The sequence below is a fragment of the Vitis riparia genome, chromosome 4 (assembly GCF_004353265.1).
Source record: "Vitis riparia cultivar Riparia Gloire de Montpellier isolate 1030 chromosome 4, EGFV_Vit.rip_1.0, whole genome shotgun sequence".
In the NCBI taxonomy this organism is placed as follows: Eukaryota; Viridiplantae; Streptophyta; class Magnoliopsida; order Vitales; family Vitaceae; genus Vitis; species Vitis riparia.
The window spans coordinates 8,113,169-8,133,569 of NC_048434.1; the positions used below are offsets into that span (position 1 = coordinate 8,113,169).

At 31.7% G+C, this 20,401-nt stretch overlaps 1 protein-coding gene and 1 pseudogene across 1 annotated transcript; both read left to right on the forward strand.

Annotated features, from left to right (window-relative positions):
* Positions 1-448: 448 nt before the first annotated feature.
* LOC117912883 (probable protein phosphatase 2C 59) lies at positions 449-7,710 on the forward strand. Its single transcript, XM_034827662.1, has 9 exons — positions 449-604; positions 1,032-1,288; positions 3,621-3,748; positions 4,591-4,689; positions 4,788-4,946; positions 6,216-6,302; positions 6,408-6,499; positions 6,752-6,826; positions 6,937-7,710. Exons 2-9 carry the CDS (start codon positions 1,209-1,211, stop codon positions 7,093-7,095), a joined length of 879 nt encoding a protein of 292 aa, XP_034683553.1. The 5' UTR covers positions 449-604; positions 1,032-1,208; the 3' UTR covers positions 7,096-7,710.
* Positions 7,711-17,027: 9,317 nt separating this feature from the next.
* On the forward strand, positions 17,028-18,242 carry LOC117913205 (annotated as a pseudogene).
* The last annotated feature ends 2,159 nt before the right edge of the window (positions 18,243-20,401 follow it).

A 20,401-nucleotide genomic window follows, 5' to 3' on the forward strand; every position in this document is an offset into this window, starting at 1 on the left:
TGTTTCTAATCTTTTTTTTTATATTTTAAAAAATATATATATTTTAAATTACTTTGATGGTGCTTTATTTTTAATTATTTTTTAAATTAATCCCAGGGATAAAATATCATATTTTCAAAATAAGCTATCAAATGTGTTTTACAGTCTACAAAAATAGTTTTTGGTTTTTAAGAAATAAAAATTATTTAAAAAAAACACAAACGTACTTTCTAGATTTGACACAGGGAAGAGGATGATACTTTGGACATTTCAGTTGGGTTAGTACGGTAGACATGTGAGGATGATGAAAAAAGAAAAAGAAAAAAAAGGGGGTTCTAAGTAACATTTGGCGATAAATGAAGGGTCTGAAAGAAATTAAGCAAAAATTGGAAGAAGGCAGTGGAAGAAAGATGAATTTCTATTTTGGGTGCTTTCGTTTCCAATGCCAACAAACCAAAACCAAACTGAAAACAAAAACAAAAAGAAAAAAAGAAAAAAAAAGAGCACACAACAGAATCCCCCACTCGCTCGTTTTCTCGTTTCGTCATTTTCTCCTTTTAAGCTCCTCTCTTTCATGCCATTTCCTCCATCCTCCTCCTCCTTCCTCTTCCTCTTCCTCTTTCAGGTACTTTCTCTCTCTTTCTCTCTATCTCTCCCTTTATTTTTCTCAAATCTAGTTTGACATTTATTTATTTTCAGATTTTATGTTTTTGTGTTTTTAATTGGTGTGAGTTTTCATGTAGTCCTTTGAATCTGCTCGTTTTCGCGTTTTTCTTCAATAATCACACCTTCTTCTTCAAGTTTTAGGGTTGTGGGGTCTGCATGTGGTTGGAATAATGAGATCTGTGTATCTGCTTTAAATTTGTTTTTTGAATTTGAAATTTTCGTTGTTTCAGGTGCTTTTGCGATTTCTGTGTTTGGTTTGTTTTCTAGGTTTACGTTTGTTGTTGTTCTACATGTGTTTTTTGTCGTTTTTTATTATTTTTATATATCTTCCTTTTTGACGTTCTATTTGTGTTCTTGGATTTTAAATTTATGTGCTGTTTTTGCAGGTTATCCTTGATAATTTGTAAAATTCGAAATGGTGCAATGAATCTTGAGATCGCTGGGCTTCATTGGCGTTGGAAAATAGGCCTTTTGCTTGATTAATTTTATATTTATTTAAAAAATTCAACCTTTGTTGTTGTTTACTTTTGTCAGTCAGATAGAAGAAAAAATTAAGTAATAATATGGGATATATTAGTTCGGTTTTGTCATCCTCAAGTCAAGTTCACGTTGATGATGGGCCTGTTAGCGGTGGCGGTCTCAGGTTAACTTTCTTTCCATATACGTGTATTCCTATTGTATTCTGTTTATTTCATGTATATTTAGTTAGCATTGATGGTTTGCGTGTGTTGATCTCATGAGTTTATGTAACCTTGAATTTTGTTAGTTTAGTTTATTTATTGTTAATTTAATGCTTAATTATGTGATAGATCTCAATTTGGTAGATTAGCAAATGACACTTTTAGATGGGTCCAACCAAACCAGAAGAAAAGCATGACAGATAGGAAGTGATGAGTCTTTTATTAAATGATATGTTCTAAGAATTTAACATCTTTTATGATAATTGCTTGTCTCGAGTGCCCTTAAAGGTTTTAATGTCACATGTTTCCAACCTGACCTGTTGGCTAGCAGCATTCACCGGTAGCATGGGTATTTCCAGCATTCAAGTTTTGAATAAAATGAGCTTTTTATTTATTTATTGTTTATTTATTTAATTTCTCTATTGCTGAAAAACATTCTTCTGTGATATTAATGAAATGCTGGTACTATCACCACATTATCTGGCATTTCTGGTCATTATTTTCTGTAGTTAAAAGAGTTTTGATTGCTTTTAATTTTTTTGTAAACTGTTCTACCCCAAAATATCATATTTGGTGAGGAGCAGCATATATCAACCTCTCTTCTGTTCTTCATTTCACATTTGCCTTTCTACTACTAGATATGTTATTCTGTGTAATCTGAGTGCATGCCACTATTTATATTATGGGAATCTGCATGGCTGGAGATGCTCATGCTGGAAAATCACACCTTGTCGTGTTAGGCGCGTATGGTCATTGCCTTGGGGGAACAAAACTAGTTATCTATTTTGGTTGTTTGCAGGATCTTACAATATTCGATGGATCGATAAGTAACATGATTGTGGCGATATGATTTTGGACACGTGGAATGTGCCCCTAAGTTATGATTTGGAAATATCATCAGTGATCATGCATGTGTGGTTAATAACTCTTTTAAATTGATTATCAAATGGTTGCTTTTTCATTTTTCTGGTTCACTGATAAGAAAATTTAAAATTGATGTCACAAATTCTCTTTTTGGCAAGGTTTGATGCATATTTCTCTGTTATTTTGTACCATTTTTGACTTCATAATCACTTTTGTATTATTAAATCCGGTGTCCACTATTAGATCTAAGTGCATTTATATGAGTATCCTATCAGTTTGTGTGATGAGAAAAGTTCATGCTTAAATCACATTTTGTCGTGTTGTCACATGTTCAAACCACTTTCAACTGCTCAGAGGATCCAATTCTGTAAGTCCGACAAAAGTACCATTTTGGCATTTTGACCAGCCAGTAGTGTCGCTTGCTGTGGATTGAAGAATCATATGGCGTCGATGACGTAATCTTCGAAACGTAACTTTAAAACCAAAAGTTTCCTTGAGTTCTGGTGTTGAAATATCTCAACTTTTTCAAAGTGATAAAAAACAATGCCCTTTTGTGTGGAAAAAAAAAATTAAATTAAATTTGTTATCATGAGATGTGGTTTTCATACAATTTTTATTTTCTATGGATGCATGGCAAAAATATCAGGATGATTTCATTGAAAGTTTTCTATTTGGTCAAGCGGACAAGTGAGTGGTTTCGTGTATTAGATGGTATTTAGTCTTGTGTTGTTGGTGTGCATGCTGCAAAATTTTCTGTTATAATGTTGTGGAGTGCAAAATTTATGCAGTAAGAAAATCCTTAAAATTCTTGAAGAAACTAACAAGTCATTAGAACAATGGAAGAGTGAGTGATAAAGAAAGTGTATTCTCATATATAACTTATAACTGAGAAGTTCATCATATGTCCCCTACTAAATTGGCCTATAATATTATTTTGGAAGATTGAATATTAAATATTCCACACCATTTAAGAAATGGCCAAAGCTAATCTAAATGAAAAACTTCATCTTAACCTCCACCATTATTTGGTCAACTAGCTAATATGATGCAGGAATGTTTATGCTAAATTTTCTTGTAACACGTTATTATCAATATATAGTTTTTAACCTATCAAAAAAAAAAAAATATATATATATATAGTTTTTAATTTTATTATGTTTAAGATGAGAAGGACTAATCACCCAATTCTTTCATGAAATCTTGTTAACATTTTATTTATTTATTTATTTGGGATTAACATAATCATACTTGTCAACTGTGCTAATCAATTTAACTGTGTAACTGGTCCCAAAAATGTTGTTGATCCCAATCTGATTGGGACTTTGGTAGTTTTGAGGACCTTATAATGTTTGGTTTTATCTTTCTAATATCATCTACAACAATAAGAGTGCACAGGATCTTCCTAACATAGTGTGAGATGTTGTCTAACAGTCATAATGGGAAGTTCAGCTACGGATATGCTAGTTCTCCCGGGAAAAGGTCTTCAATGGAAGATTTTTATGAGACAAGAATTGATGGTGTTGAAGGAGAGATAGTTGGCCTTTTTGGAGTCTTCGATGGTACTCTTTCTTTCTCTTTCTTTCTCTTTCTCTCTCTTCTACCCATCCCCCAACAACACTCAAGCATAGCTAGGTAGATTCTGCATGCAGTCTTTGGTGTAGCTTGTATCTCTGTTGGTATGTTGCATCCATGTGCTAGGCAGATCATGTAATTCTTTGCATACTCATTGTGCCCTCTATTTCAGTACCTTTTGCGGGGTATTATTAGATTGGCAAATTTTCCTTCTTTTCTGTTCAAAGTTCCAGCACAGGGATACAGGTGGGAGTGTTGTATGTGGATCTGGGTATTTGCTCCCTTTTGGTTGCAGTGAAAAACCATTCTCAAAGGTTGAATTGGCCTGGGATGAGGGATTTACACTGGTATATGTGCTGAGGTGGTTTTGACTTTGCTTTTGAATGGAGATCCCACCTTTGATCTACATGAAAGTGTGATCATGACATTGCATTCTTAGGAAGGCTTACTCAGATGCTATTATTGTGCTTATTATCTGGCCAAAGCTGGGGCATCTTAGTGGACATGTATTGCTTCTACTTCATACTGATCCTGCTAGTCTCAACCCATTTTTGATGACTGATTTGGTTGGGCTATGTTCTCATGGATCAGTTGAATTGTGCTCTATCTTGTGGTTAATTTAGACCTATAAATTCATCATTTTGTCCAAGTTTTCTGTTGGCAGGATTTTGATTCTGTATTGTTGTCTTGAAGTAATTAAATATCTTCTTCTTGCCAACTTTGTAAAAGCCATGTGCTGCTCGCAAATATGGGTTTAGCTTTGATAGATCGAGCTTCCAATGTCAATATTAGATAATGCTTGCTTAATCTTGTGGTATGGTTGTCTCAGGTCATGGAGGTGCTCGAGCAGCTGAATATGTTAAACAAAATCTTTTTAGTAATTTGATCAGGCATCCAAAGTTCATTTCTGATACAAAATCAGCTATAGGTTTGTCTCCTGACTGTGCCAGTAATGTCACTTTCTATAGCCTGTATGAAGTGTTCACTCTAAATACTACTGTCTTAAATTATCCTCGGTACATGCAGCTGATGCATACAACCACACAGACTCAGAATTTCTGAAATCAGAAAATAATCAGAATAGAGATGCTGGGTCAACTGCCTCCACTGCTATCCTTGTTGGTGACCGTTTGCTGGTTGCAAATGTTGGGGACTCCAGAGCTGTTATCTGCAGGGGTGGTAATGGTAAGATCTAGTGTGTCATTTTTATTTTTGGAAATTTTTTTGTGCATCAGAGTTTCTATCGTAATTTTGAATCTTGAAGAGCATTTATGTGACTTTCAAACTGACTTTTACTGGATGTTATATCCTATGCTGTCTTATAGTAGATATTGCTTAGTTAGAAGTTGGGAATGATGTTTTATGACCCTTACATATTTCCAAGATTTGTAATGTGATGTTGGTGTCTATGATTTTACAAATAAAGGAATTCATTTTCTATATTTGATACTTTTCTCTTTTTTTATTTTTTTGCCCCTTTATTTATTTTTCTAAAATTCCCATTATGCAATGAATACCTATATTATTCAAGTAAAAAAATGAGAGTAATATCTTAATAATTTTTTTAGTAAGAACCTTGTCACATATGCAGCTTGTTTTACATCTTTTCTACGCTTTTTATCCATGGAATTTGTAATTTTTACCTTCTCAATAAGATTAATTTCATTGCATCTGGGAATAATTATCCTCATAGTTTTTTTGTTATGGTCCCAATTTGGGTGATGATATTTTCCGCCATCTCTTGTGCCCTATCCAGGAAATGTATATGGTTGAAATTTTTTTACTTCATGTGGTGCTCAGAGAAAGCTTTGCATTCATTATCCTTATTCTAGTGTCTTTTCTTACTTCATCATACTTATAAGACTTATCATTTTCATCTTTCAGAGTTCTAGAACAAATATAAGAATGGTGACAAAAGATATTTTTTACTTCTAACTAATTTGTTAACTTGGAACAGTAGCATCTATGCATCCATGCATCTAACTTATTGACTTGGTGCTATATTAAACATTAGAATAGTCTTGATTAAATAGAAACACAACAAAACAAACTTGTTGACACCAGGGTTAAGAATTTAAAGCCTGATTATTTATGTTGTTATTGTTGCCGTTACTCATTATTGTTATTGCTGTAAGAGGAGAGGGAGACCAGTTTTCCTTTTTTTTTTTCTCCTTATTGAACCTGTTCTTATGGTCTTCATGTTGTAGCTTGTAAGTTGGATTTTTTGGTTTTCCTAATTCAATTACCTTTTGCACATGTTTTCTGCATACTTATTCAAAATGAGGCTTCTATCAGAGGATGGTACCACAGATGATGCATGCCACCGTTCTTATGATGCCTTTCAATTATGTAAAGATGAATTAAAGATCTTCTCTATGGAGAATTTGCTTCGTCTAGTGTTCACTGGTTTCAGTGTTTGATCATCTGATGAAAACATCTTGTAATTTCCTCCAGCCATTGCTGTTTCTCGAGATCACAAGCCAGACCAAACTGATGAGCGGCAGCGTATTGAGGATGCTGGAGGGTTTGTGATGTGGGCTGGTAAGGACATCAATAGTTAGGTTTTTCCAAGTATTAATCATAGAACAAAGTTTCCAGTGATTTGGTAATTGCTTGCATCTTCTAATGATTGAAATTCGTTTACAGGAACTTGGAGGGTTGGGGGTGTTCTTGCTGTTTCTCGTGCATTTGGTGATAGACTCTTGAAGCAGTATGTTGTTGCTGATCCAGAAATCCAGGTCTGGCTCTGAGAGTTGATATTTTCTTTTGGACACCAGTGTTGATAGTAAAGCTAGTTGACATAATTTGCATCTAGCGATTTTATGCAGTTAAAATCTATTCCAAGGGCACTCCTAGGCACAATAGATGAGTACTGATACCATGTGGAAGTTGCTTTAGATTTCTGTCATTCTTTGCTTTCTCCCTTCATTCCAAAACTTTCTGCAGAATCAGCACTAATTAATTTACTGGCATTTTTCTGAAAATTGCAGGAGGAAAAGATTGACAGCTCCCTCGAGTTTCTTATCCTTGCCAGTGATGGACTGTGGGATGTTGTCACAAATGAGGTTTGTTTTCTTGTCTCTATTTCTTTATGCCCATTTGTATGGTAGATGGTGGATATTCACACACAAGCCTTCACAGTCTTCCTCATAGCTAATACGTCGCCATTTATCAGGAGGCTGTCGCAATGATCAAACCAATCCCAGACCCAGAGGAGGCAGCAAAGAGGCTGATGCAGGAAGCATATCAGAGAGGCAGTGCAGATAACATTACATGTGTTGTTGTGCGTTTCTTGGCCAACCAAGGGGGTTCGTCCCTTTCCAGCCCCGCATAAGCTTATCTTTGTCTGGTAGTTCCAGTTGCGTTCCAGGGTTTGGTTCCCTACCTGATGAAAATGGGGAAGAATAAACTCAAATAGTTAGTTGTAGGAAGGTGGTGTTAGTTGTACTGTATAAGTATAGTAACATAAAGGAACTCGTGAGGCTGCTAATGCGCATTACATGTTTTCAGCCTCTAGAATAGAACTGTGTATGAGTTTAGCTTCTGTACTTGGATGTTGAATGTAGCTAGAAACCCGCACGTGTGTGAATCTGTAAAGAGTTAATACTATGTTTCCCTTCTCAGCAGTAACCATATGGACTTGGCTTGCTGTGTGGAGCCATGCCCATGGAAATTATAGTTACCACCAAAGAGCCCCAGCTTTATCTTGAAGGGATTCAAGGATGAAAATACCAGGCAACAACTGGGCACCTTGGGGCCGGACCTTGACTGACACCACTAGGATACAAACTTGTTTCAATTGCTTATCCAATAGGCGCCACTAGTGGTGGTGGGGGTGGAGGTGGATCTTTTGGAAATTGTGTGTCTAGAGTTGCGTTGGTTCCATTTCTATGAGGATGTGATGTAATTAGTAATTACTATGAATGAAGTTTTAATTGTTTCTAGGGCAGTGGCCTTCGTGTTTTATCCCAGTTTGTCTAGTAAAAATTGAAATACTAGTCATTGTAGAGAGTGGTGCGCTCATTCCGATGGAAGAGATGCAATCAAATTGCGCTTGCAATTCTTAAATAAGTATGTAGGGATAAATGTCTGTGCAATTCAGTTTGAGTGGGTTTCTCACTCGATGTTTGGACAGATTTGGATAATCATCTTTTGGGTGGTTTCAATCCAATTCTATCTTGCACAACTTGATTTTGATTAATACAATTTAATCATTCAAATCTAACTTGAACAATCCGACTGATTTCAAGCTTGGAAAAGTAAGATTTAAGATGTGTTCAAGTTAAAAGTGAAGTTGGATGGCATGTTTCTCGATTTTGTTGGATTAGGCACAATCATAATTCAAACCCCTCCAGTTGCAACCTGTCTGATGTTTCACTGAACCCGTGAATAAAACCATGCATATTGGGAAGAAGGTTGTTAGAGCAAAAAGGCATATTATATTGACGCCCAAGCTTTGGATTTTCTAATCCACCCAATTTCTTCACTCATCTTGTCTTTTCCATTCCCTTATCACACACACACACACACACCTAAACTTACCATTCCAAAAAAAAAAAAAAAAACACCCTTTTACCCATTTCATTTATAATATTTTTTCTTCATCATCCCTTTAAAAAAAATAAAAATAAAAATCTTTCCTCTTTAAGATGTATCTTCCAAAAAAAAAAAAAAAAAAAAAAAACAGAAAGAAAAAACCTCTATTTTTCCTCATTCAAGCTTTTTATTCAACTTAAGTCTCAAAATTATTCCATTTTCATTCTTATATTTTTTTTTTAAAAAAAATAATGTATGTGATTCATGCTCAATTTTGGTATCAAAAGATAACCAAAAAAAAGAAAAAGATTTTGAGTATGCAATTGAGTAAATAATTGCTTTTAACTTGAATTATTAATAGGGTCCCATTTGAAGGACTAATACTTTATTTCAAGCAATATGTGGCAAAAAAACTAGTCTAAGAAAGAAACAAAAGTTGATAAATGTCATTTCAAGTTAAAAGAATGATGGTAAAGTGATCAAAACCAAACAAGAAAAGGGCAAAGGAAAGAAGGATTATTCAAAATGGGCATAGATTACATGTTCAAGTGAGGATGATTAATTGTCCTAAGGTAAATTTCTAAAATCAAAGAAGAGAAGTTAGGCTACTAGAGGATAATGATCATGATGACGATTGATCGTCATTGAGAGCTTACGATCATTTTGTTTGTTGGAGAGAAGACTAAACATCCTACACAACAAAACTTCTTATTCTCTTGCTTACTAAAGAAATAATCACAAGGACAATCAAATCATCCTTGCGGGCTTATGATAATTTTTGCCATATTGAAGAGTGATCAAGCCGTTAGACTTGAATTAGATTGATTGTCTTTACTAATCTTTGATCATCCTTATAAAAGTCACATGCATGATTTTAATTTTGGTTCCTTTATGTTGTAATTTTTTGTTGAACTAAAACTAGATAATGTGGCATGTTAAGATATTGTCATATGGCATTGGTGTTAGTATACAAGCTAGTTTGTTAGGTTAGTTAGAAGAGAAGAGGAAGGATTTGAACATTTTTGGAACTCACATTTTGAATATAGTTTAGAGCATTTTGAAATTATATTTTCCCTCCAATTCATTTTCTTGCACCTTTTTGACTACCAAACATAGATTTGAAGCTTGATTTCCTTAAGATCACGCTAGGCCTTCATTTACCTAGAGGAGGATTGCATCTCTTATGGTGAAATTTTTTCTATATTCTTACATCTCAATTATCAATAGGAGAAATTTTTTTATAAGTTTATTAAGATTAAATATCATTAATGCTTAAAAACCTTAGTGATGTTTATCTTTGGGATTTGTTTCATTGATGACATAGTTTGATCAATGATATATAAAATGTTATATTATTAGATTTTGAGATGAATTAGAGTTTAATAGTTGCAGAGTTGTGAATTTGGAAGAGTGAGATCATTTTGAGGATTGATGAGATTCTTTTCCGTAAAAATTTGACTTTTAGATGCAAAACTTTCTCAAGATAATTTCATCTTGTTGTTCACTTTGCTTTTATCGCTCTATTTGCCTAAGAATTTTACTTCAAAATCACATCAAGTTTCATTTAAGTCGATGGTACCAATAAACCAATAAGTTCAATTTGAATGTCAATTCCTTCGTTAAAAGATAATCATGATCCCTAAGGAGACTTGTCATTTCTCTTGGTCAATTTTTTTTTTTTTGGTTCGTATAATAAATGGTTCAATGATAATTTTACTAATTGAATTAATAAAAAAACCGAGATCATAACTTAGCAAATGAGCAAACTAATTAGTGTCAAAAAAATTAATTTTTTAATTGGTTTATTTAATGGAAATGGTTTAAAGGTGCATCGTGTTCTCAATTTAAGGATTAGAACTTTATAAAATGATAAAAAACACTTGAAAAATTATAATATGGGGAAGAAAAAAAAATGAAGCAAAAAGAAAAGGGAGAATTGTGTTTTGGGCTCAAGTGGGCCTAAAAATTAACATTTGGTCCATATATCATGCATATTTAAGCCCAAGACCCAAACAAGGTATAAAAATTAAGATGAATGATATTGTCTTTCATTAATCCCTAAAATACCCTTAAACCTTACATAGGCAAAATGAGTGTGAATTTCAAATTTTTTGTGTGTTTTTTCCCTTTTCTATTCTCTATTAAGTATTACTCGTTTCTAACTTTTTTTTTTTCTTTTTCTTCCAATCTCTATTTCTATTTTATGTCAAATAAAAAGCAATAATATTTTTTTGTTTTTGATTTTTAAAGATATTGAATCTTTTTGCTCTTATTATAAGCAATGATAAAAATTTTGGGATTTTTCATCTAAATATTTTTTATTTTTTTGTATTTATCTTTTAGTTTAATTTTCATTTTTTATTTTAAATTTATATTACCCTTTCATTTATATTTTTCTCTTATTTTTAATTATTTTTTATATTTTCTACATTAACCATATTTTAAAATTTTTAAAAATTGACTATCACTATAAAGACAAAAAAAGCTTATGTGAAATGTCATTAGGTATTTTAATCCATCACTATTTTATATCCTTAAAAGGTAATATATAAAAATTTGAAGGATATATTGGTCTTTTAATATCTTATATCATTTTCATTAATTATGGAAGTTATATGGATCAAATGTTAATTTTTGGGCCCCTGGGCCCAAAACACATTTCTCCCAAAAGAAAAACCACTATAGTAACTGTTTCCAAACATTGAGAAGTCATATGATGATTGATATTAAATTTTGTTTGGCACCTTAGTATGGTAGGAAACTTTGTAACTGTTCCACACTTTATTATTGGTAGAAATGGAAAAGAGGACCATTTGGTCTTTTTGAAAAAGGGTATTTATCAAATTAAAGAAAACTAAATGAGGTGGATACAATCAAAAAATAAAGTATTTCGAAAACCATTTTACGATATTTTTTAAAACAAAAATCTTTTAGGAATCTAAAATGTTTTTAATATTTTTAAAAATAATTTTTATATCTAATACTTTATTTTTACTCATTCTACATATTTCTATAATTTTTTTTTAAAACAAATCTAAAAAAACTGAAAATAATTAAAAGATATTATTTGAAAATACCTTATTTTTTTGTTTTTAAAAATAAAAAAACTAAAAACAGTTTTTTGGTTGCCAAATGTTGTTTTTTTTGTATTTTTGTTTTAGAGAATTAAAAAAATATTTTTGAAAAAATTTGTTAAATAGGTTCATACTATTCTTTTTTTGGTTGTCTAAAAATTTGAACAAAAATATAAGAGAAAAAAGAAAAAAAAGAAAAAGTAAAATGAAAGACAATAAAAAATAAATTTAAAATAAATAAATCATTTTTATACGTTATTTCAAATTCATTTCACTTCTTTAAGTCTTATAGAAAGACTAAATTATTTAGAATTACATAAGTTTATAATTAATTTTAATTATATTTAATTTCTTTCATATTTTCTATGGTCAAACTAAGCATGAGAAAAATGTTTTCTTTTCCTTAATACTTTTCTTGAACCAAACTTAGGAAGAAAACTTAACACAAATGTGTTAAATTCTAGAATTACCCTCTCATTTGCACCAAAATAAATTCAAAGGAATCAAAGAAATCATTCTTGGTTGATCATATTTGACTAAAATAAATCATAACAAAAAAATTTTAAAAATTAAATATTAGAATATATATATATATATATATATATATATATATATATATCCATATGTAAAACTTGTTAAAATTTTGGGTTTTGAAACTATGCCAAAAATGTATAAAAATCTGGTGAGTAAAATTATTTATAGTTAATGATAATTTCTTCTTCTATGGAAAAAGAGAAATAATTTATTTGTGAAGTATTTAATTTAATATCATTTCATATATACTTCAAACAAACACACCCTTGCTAAACAGAAGCTTAATTCTTCCCTTCTCTGATACTGACTAATTTTTACATATTTAATTTTATATAACAATTATTTATTTTAATTAATTATAATCCTTTTGCTTTCTGATAATTATAATTATAACAAAACCAAAGAGGATCAACAAAACAGGCCTAAGATTAAGGCCTGCCAAAACTGAGCCCACTTAGAAAAGCAAATCTTAAAGGATTTGTTAAAAGCCCATTAGCCCAAAAGTTTACAAACTGACAATATCTAATGCCATAAAAAAAAACATCAATTACATAAAAAAAATATGCACTTAAAAAAAAATACTATGAGAAGAAAGAAAAGCATAACACCAAATATTAAATATATATATATATATATATATAAAAGATAAAATATAAATAGAAAGAGGACTTAGAGTAATTGAATTGTGTTGACATCATTAAGGCAATCTTGCCATTAAGTACGACGAGCAAACCAAAATTTTCTTCTTCATTGTCCTCTTTCTATATTGAGAGAGAGAGAGAGAGATCTACTTTACCCACCACCCAAAACCAATACAACTTATTTATTTTAATTAATTATAATCTTTTTGCTTTCTGATAATTATAATTATAACAAAACCAAAGAGGATCAACAAAACAGGCCTAAGATTAAGGCCTGCCGAAACTGGGCCCACTTAGAAAAGCAAATCTTAAAGGATTTGTTAAAAGCCCATTAGCCCAAAAGCTTACAAAACTGACAATATCTAATGCCATAAAAAAAAACATCAATTACATACAAAAAAATATGCACTTAAAAAAAATACTATGAGAAGAAAGAAAAGCATAACACCAAATATTAAATATATATATATATATATATATATATATATATATATATATATATATATATATATATATATATATATATATAAAAGATAAAATATAAATAGAAAGAGGACTCAGAGTAATTGAATTGTTGACATCATTAAGGCAATCTTGCCATTAAGTACGACGAGCAAACCAAAATTTTCTTCTTCATTGTCCTCTTTCTATATTGAGAGAGAGAGAGATATCTACTTTAGCCACCACCCAAAACCAATACAACTTATTTATTTTAATTAACTATAATCCTTTTGCTTTCTGATAATTATAATTATAACAAAACCAAAGAGGATCAACAAAACAGGCCTAAGATTAAGGCCTGCAGAAACTGGGCCCACTTAGAAAAGCAAATCTTAAAGCATTTGTTAAAAGCCCATTGGCCCAAAAGTTGACAAAACTGACAATATCTAATGCCATAAAAAAAAAACATCAATTACATACAAAAAAATATGCACTTAAAAAAAAAATACTATGAGAAGAAAGAAAAGCATAACACCAAATATTATATATATATATATATATATATATATATATATATATATATATATATATATATATATATATATATATATAAAAGATAAAATATAAAAAGAAAGAGGACTCAGAGTAATTGAATTGTTGGCATCATTAAGGCAATCTTGCCATTAAGTACGACGAGCAAACCAAAATTTTCTTCTTCATTGTCCTCTTTCTATATTGAGTGAGAGAGAGAGAGAGAGAGAAAAGAGAGAGAGAGAGAGAAGTGAGAGAGAAGAGAGAGAGAGAGGAGAGAGAGAGAGAGAGATCTACAATTGTGAAATGGTCATTAGGGTGCCTCATTTATATAGTAAGAAGTGTCTACTTTGTTTAATTAATTATATATTAGTCTCTGCCTTGCTTCCCAAGCCTTGACCCACCATCCACATTATCCTTCGCCTTGCTTCCCAAGCCTTGACCCACCATCCACATTAGCCTTCGCCATGCTTCCCAAGGCATGCTTATATGAATAAGCCAAAAGGGAGTATTCAAAATGCTTTAGCCACCACCCAAAACCAATACAAATTACAGTTGGATCCATTATCATTATTTTTATTATGACTTTTATTTGCCCTTGTTTAATTTTAAAATTTGCATCTTTCTTGTTCATTATATTTATAAAAATATCATTTCTTGGTGGTAATAATAATAATGTCACTCACTTCTTTACATATGTCTTTTGCTATTTTTATTATAATGTTATCTCACTATCATACTCTCATTTTACCATCTTCTATAAGATTTTAAATTTCTTTTATTAATTTTCCAAATTATTTTCCCCACTTAGTTTGATTAAATGAAATTGAAATTTAAAATTATTTTTTTTTAAAAAATATTTTAAATTATATGATTAGATCCTGTCTTAAACTTGTTATACTTTTTCAGTTTACTCTATTTTTTTATTTTTCCAAAGTAGAAGATAATTGACATTTCTTCTACTAAAATGACCCCCCATTTTTGTTAACATCTTCAACATTAGCTTGATTAGATAAGCTTTAATTGATTACAAAAGATTTAATATTTTGCTTAGTTGGCTAAAATTTGTAATTATGATTGAATGGTTATAATTATGTGATGAATTTGATTTATTTTGATGGGATCTATTATTTACTAGGTCATGCCTTCTCTATGACACATATAAGGGGTATTAATGGCTCCCATTAGGAAGGGTATTTTTCTTTTTTGAATCTACCTTGAAAAATAAACAATTGTGTTGAAGGGTTAAATAAATAAATAAATAAAAATAATTACAAAATTGAGCTAAAAAATTAGCATTTTTATATAATTGGGAAAAGGGTATAATATTTTCATAATATTCTAACTACCCTTAAAAAGGTTGATTAAAAGGAATTGGAATTTGAGAAAAAAAAAATTAAATGAAATTGATGTGCCACTTCAAAGCAAATTTGCAATAAAAAAACCCCAAACAAGACCTAACTTCTCTCATTCACAAGCCCTAATAACCCAAGCACCAAGAGCCCTTATACCCAAACATATTTTATTGGGTATAGGTCAGGTCAGCATGCTAAACGTGGTACTTTGCCTAGACATGGATAACATAATTGATCTATTTTGTAAGGGAGGGCACATGAACAGGTCTTGAAAACTTTAGAGGAAATATGTGAATAAATGGCATTGTTTGTTGCAACCTCAGAATAAAGAGAAGGGAAAAGAAAAAGACAAATTAAGTATGGTATGAAGATTAAGATATAATTGATCAAATTTGTTTTCCCATGATGATTGTTTTGTTGCATTGTGAATAAATGTCATCGAGTAACCATCTTAAATATAAGGCATCTAAAATCTAGTTTTTATTTGTTTTGTGCATGTATGACATGATATTTAGTATTAATAGTAACCACTTATATTGAACCCGTAAAAAGATAATTTATGCTTATTAATGATAAATTATGTTTTAAAAAAAGTATAATAGGGTATAATATATTAAGATAAAGTTGTTAAAAGCAAAACATGATATAATAAAGTTAAATTTGACTATTCATTTTCTATCGGTTTTTTTATATTGATATTGATTTAGGCATTCAACTTGAATTGTGACTTGAGTGCATTAGAAATTGCATAGAAAATCTAAGTCACAGGTTCTTTACAAGATTTATGATACTTAGGCAATCTATATGAGGGTATAGTATACTATCATCTAATTATAGGGATGAATAGTCTTAGTCATTGGGATATATTTCCCATGGTGAGTGTATTAGTGTTTATATGATTACTCATTGGACATAACATATGATGAATCATGATATTGGGTATTAGGTAGTCATAATTCATTAAGTTACTATATTGTATGGTCTCTTAACTTTGTGAGAATATTAAGTCTATGTTGAAATTAATTAGAAGCTTTGACCTATGGGTAAGGTCCAAAAGTGGTCATATACTCTTACAAATTGAGTAACTATTGGTAGAGACGGGTGACAATAAGTATTCTCAATAAATATATCATGATATCTCATGGGATTAAAATAACTTATCCTTTTAGGCAATTCTAAAAACATGCAATCATAAAATATGTGGTCGTAATAATTCCTTAAATGAAATTTGACATAAAATCTTTATAAGTTAAAAATCTGTCAATTGATCATATAATAGAAGAATTTGTAACTCAAGGATTGAAAATGTAATTTTGAGAAGATGATAACTTTTACCTCATTAGATTATAGACACCAATTCCTAGGGAGTTTGTATGGATACATAGTTCCTTGGTGGCCTATTACTACTCGTGTAACTTATCTTTTCTGAGCCACTTTGGAAACTTTGGTTGAGGGGTTAATCCAGTTCCACATTACGATTTTGGCTGCCCTTCAATTTTAGATTAGACTTCACTTAGGTGCACTTTAGGTTAGACTTAGTTACGCCCACTTAGGTTCCCCTTGGCTCGTTTAGATTCACCTAGACACCTTCCAATTTGCACTCGAGGTCACCTAAGCACTTTTTCATAATAGGTCACTTGGACACTTCTTTTGGCATAGTTCATTTAGGCATGTCCTTGATTTTATTTTTTCGAGACAAGATGAGTATTGGCTTGACTATATATTGCATGAAATGAATATTTTTTATTTTTGAGGGTTTGAGATTTGACGTTTAAATTGTTATGATATGTCGCATTAATTTAATTTTTTTATTTTTTCTAATTGCATACGTTTAATATTTATTTTTGTACCCTTATCAATTTATTTGTTTATTTACTCACTCATTTATACATTATTTAATTCCATGAATTGGCATCTTATATTTTTTTTTGGCATGTGATTTGATTTTCTAATTTATTTTAATTATATTTCCAATTACAAGATTTTCTTATTTCAATTTTATTTTTTAAATTTTGCAGGTCACTTGGAGCAATCAAGGAGAGGGGGTCGCAACTGAAGAGGAGCAGCCCGCTAGGTGGGGGGACCCATATACACTTGCAGAGAAGACGGAAATAGAATCCACTCGCCTCGCAACTCCATCTCACGCCATGACCACTTCTCCGCCTCCACCTTCGCTGCTCGACCTCTGCACCTCTGCTCATCTTCTCCTTCTGCACTATTGTCGAGGACGGTACCCATATCCTCACCTCCTTCATCGACCGCGATCCTTCCCTCTGGGCTCTCCTCTCTTGGCATGATATCGCCGAAATGAGTATGATGATCGGACCCTCTTCAGAGGTGGTCGGAGGACTCAAATCAACTAGAGTTTTCTGAGTTTAAGACGTTTTGACCCCAAATTAAGGTTTTCGGGTTCTGTGGAGGATAATGGAATTAGGGTTTCGGAGATTGTTTGGTCGAAGTTTTCGTTCAAAGGTGAGGGTTTATTGTTTACAGATGGGAATGATGATGATGGAGATGAGGGGAACCAGACGTTTGTTGCAGAGAATAAAAAGGAAATGGGGGGTTTTCCATTCTTCATCAAAGAAATGGATTTGGGCAATCGTGATCCCGCGACGTCGTTCTTTCTTGTGTGTTTCTTGATTGCAGCTTATGGTTGGGTAATTCTTGGATTTCTGGTTACGTATTCACGAGTCTTTGGCATCGTGTTCGTCTCTCATGTTGATGATCATCTGCGGAGGACAACTTCATTTATTGGGACAGTTTGGGATGGTCCTAGATTGGGACTGAAGAGGCTCTCTGGGTTTAGTCTCATGAGATGGGCAGTTAGGGATGGAATGCCTCAGCTTCTTGGTTTATGGTTCTTTGGTGAAATTAATGATAAATATTCATTCTTCAAACTGTTTGTGAGGTTGAAATTGATGCCATTCATTGTCATGTTGCCATGGATCCGCGGATTCGAGAAGAGGATTTCTGGGTTTCTGTTTATACGGTTTCTTTGGGATTCATTAGTATTCTTCATTTTTACTGTGGATGTTTGGATTGCTATAGTAGATACAAGACGGAGATGAAGGGATATTGTTAGGGAAGGTGTTTATTTATTATCAACAATGTTAAACCAAGCCATTCAAATAAAATGTCTAGAAGCTATATTTTGCTGGTCTTTTGTGAGAATGGCTCAGGCTAGGTTTTTGGGAAGTTGTTTGTTGCAGTTTCTTCAATCAGCTGTTGAGATTTATTTTATGGTAGACTGATTGTATGTGTGCTGGAGATGGCATTTACTAGGAATTGTGGTATTGCCTTAGATTTGACTTCACATGGGAATAGCCTCTTTGAAACACTATTTATAGAAGAACTTGGTTTTGTTCTAAAGGTTAGCAGACAAACTTGGACAATTGGAATGGCTCTAGACTTAATCCAACCCTCACAAACCATGTCATCATGGTATATGAGCTCATAGTGGGGACCATTGGGACCTAAGAGTATTGGCTCTTCAAAATCCAATTTTGAAGTTGATTCAACATCTCATTATAGAGAATCAACTGCACTCCAACACCATATGTAAATAACAACAAAATGAAGCTTGAGTTCCTGGCATACTGTCCACTTCATACAGACTCCACATAAACTAGTGTCCGTAATCTAATAAGGTAGTGTTATCACCTATTAAGCTTACCTTTTCAATCCTTGAGTTATAAATCTCACTTATTATGTGATTAATTAACATACTCTATTTCTAAGGAGCATATATCAAATTTTCAATAAAAGAAATATTATGGTCATAGTCTTCTAGATCACATGTCTTTTAAATCACTCAAAGGAACACACTATCTCAATTTCATGAGATATCATGATGCCTCTATTGAAAATACCTATTGCCATCAGCTTCCATCAATAGTGACCTAATTCATAGGGATATATAAGTGACCACCTTATGGTCTCACCATAGGTCAAAGCTTTCTGTTGACTTTGCTACAAGCTCAGTATCCTCTCAAGGTTGACAATCCATACAATATAATAATTTAGTGAATCATGACAATTAATAGTCTTATGACATGATTCACTTTAGGTCTTATTCAATGTGTATCACATACAATAGTGCACTCACCATGGGAAAACCATCTCGATGAGCAAAACAAGTCATCCTTCCGATTAGGAGGTAGTGCACTACAATCTCAGATAGATTATCCAAATTCATGAATCGAAGGTGGAATATTCATCACTTTTCAAGGAACTTATGATTTGGATTTTTTATACAACTTCTAATACACCAAATCATGTGCAATGCAAGTGATGTGAGCATGTATGCTTAAATAAACAATTAATGCATTATGGGATAATAAATAAAAAACCAAGAAACATAGATAAATAAATTTATATATGAATCTCAATATATTACGCCATGTCATGTTTTCTAGGGCTCAATCCCAACATTATGTGCAAGATATAAAGAAGAATAAAGGGAAATATATAAATACTCTAAAAAATGTATAGAGGAGAATTGAGAGGATTAGAGAAAAAGTAGAAAAAAAAATTTCTTGCTTAGGGATGTCTTCTTTTTTTTTTTCTTTCCAAAAACCTTTTATAGGCTTATAAAAATTGAGAATTTAATACATTTATTTACTTATCTTAAAAATGAATATTAACATAGGACCTAATGTGTGATGGCTTAATGAAGACATAATATAATGACTTACTGTAATGGCATTTGTAAGGAAATCTAGATTACTCTATTCCCTGGCTCTGGATCTCGTAAGGTGCATATATTATATTCCTAGGTTTTTCTAGATGTAAATGCTGAGATTGAGTCCCTAAAAGCAAGATATAATGTAACAAAATTAGACTTAAATGTCTCCTTACTATCCTTTTGGTGTATTGATATTAATTTAAGTATTCAACTCACATCTCTTACATTGTACATGACTTGGGTATATTAAGAGTTGTACAGAAAATACAAGTCATAGGTTCCTTGTAAGTAAATAAGTTGAAAGGTATCTTGCATCTACATATCCAAACAATTGTAGCTTTGATTTTTTTAAAAAAATAAAATAGACTTGTATATATAGTTTTGTAAAGATAGCACAATATATGTTTGATATCATTCTAACATTTTTGAGTTAGAGCGAAACTATATCTTTAAAAAAAATCGATATTAAAAATAATATCTGACCATGTACAATTGACAAGATACATAAATGCACCAACAACACTAAGATATGATACTTTAGGAGCAAGTAATTCTTCACCGTTTTTGTGAAGATGAAATGAGTCATTTTTCACTTCAAGTGATCCATTATAAATACATAAAGAATGTGCTTTATTCATATGAAAACACTTCAAAATTTTCTTAAATATCTGGTTTTCTAAAATCTTTTATCTCAAATTCTTTTTTCAAATAATTTATTTTTCTCATGAGCTCTTCAAGAGTTCTAATAAGATTTAAATCATTAATATATACTTAGGGATGACAATGGGGTGGGTTCGGGAGGGGTCACCCCCATCCCAACTCTGCCCCATTTATTCAAAATAAT

Bases quoted from the DNA above. Each gene is read 5' to 3' on its own strand.
- LOC117912883 (XM_034827662.1), top strand. From the start codon at position 1,209: ATGGGATATATTAGTTCGGTTTTGTCATCCTCAAGTCAAGTTCACGTT. The intron at 1,289-3,620 runs GTTAACTTTCTT...GTTGTCTAACAG, and splicing joins GTTAGCGGTGGCGGTCTCAG to TCATAATGGGAAGTTCAGCT. The intron at 6,500-6,751 runs GTCTGGCTCTGA...TGAAAATTGCAG, and splicing joins TTGCTGATCCAGAAATCCAG to GAGGAAAAGATTGACAGCTC.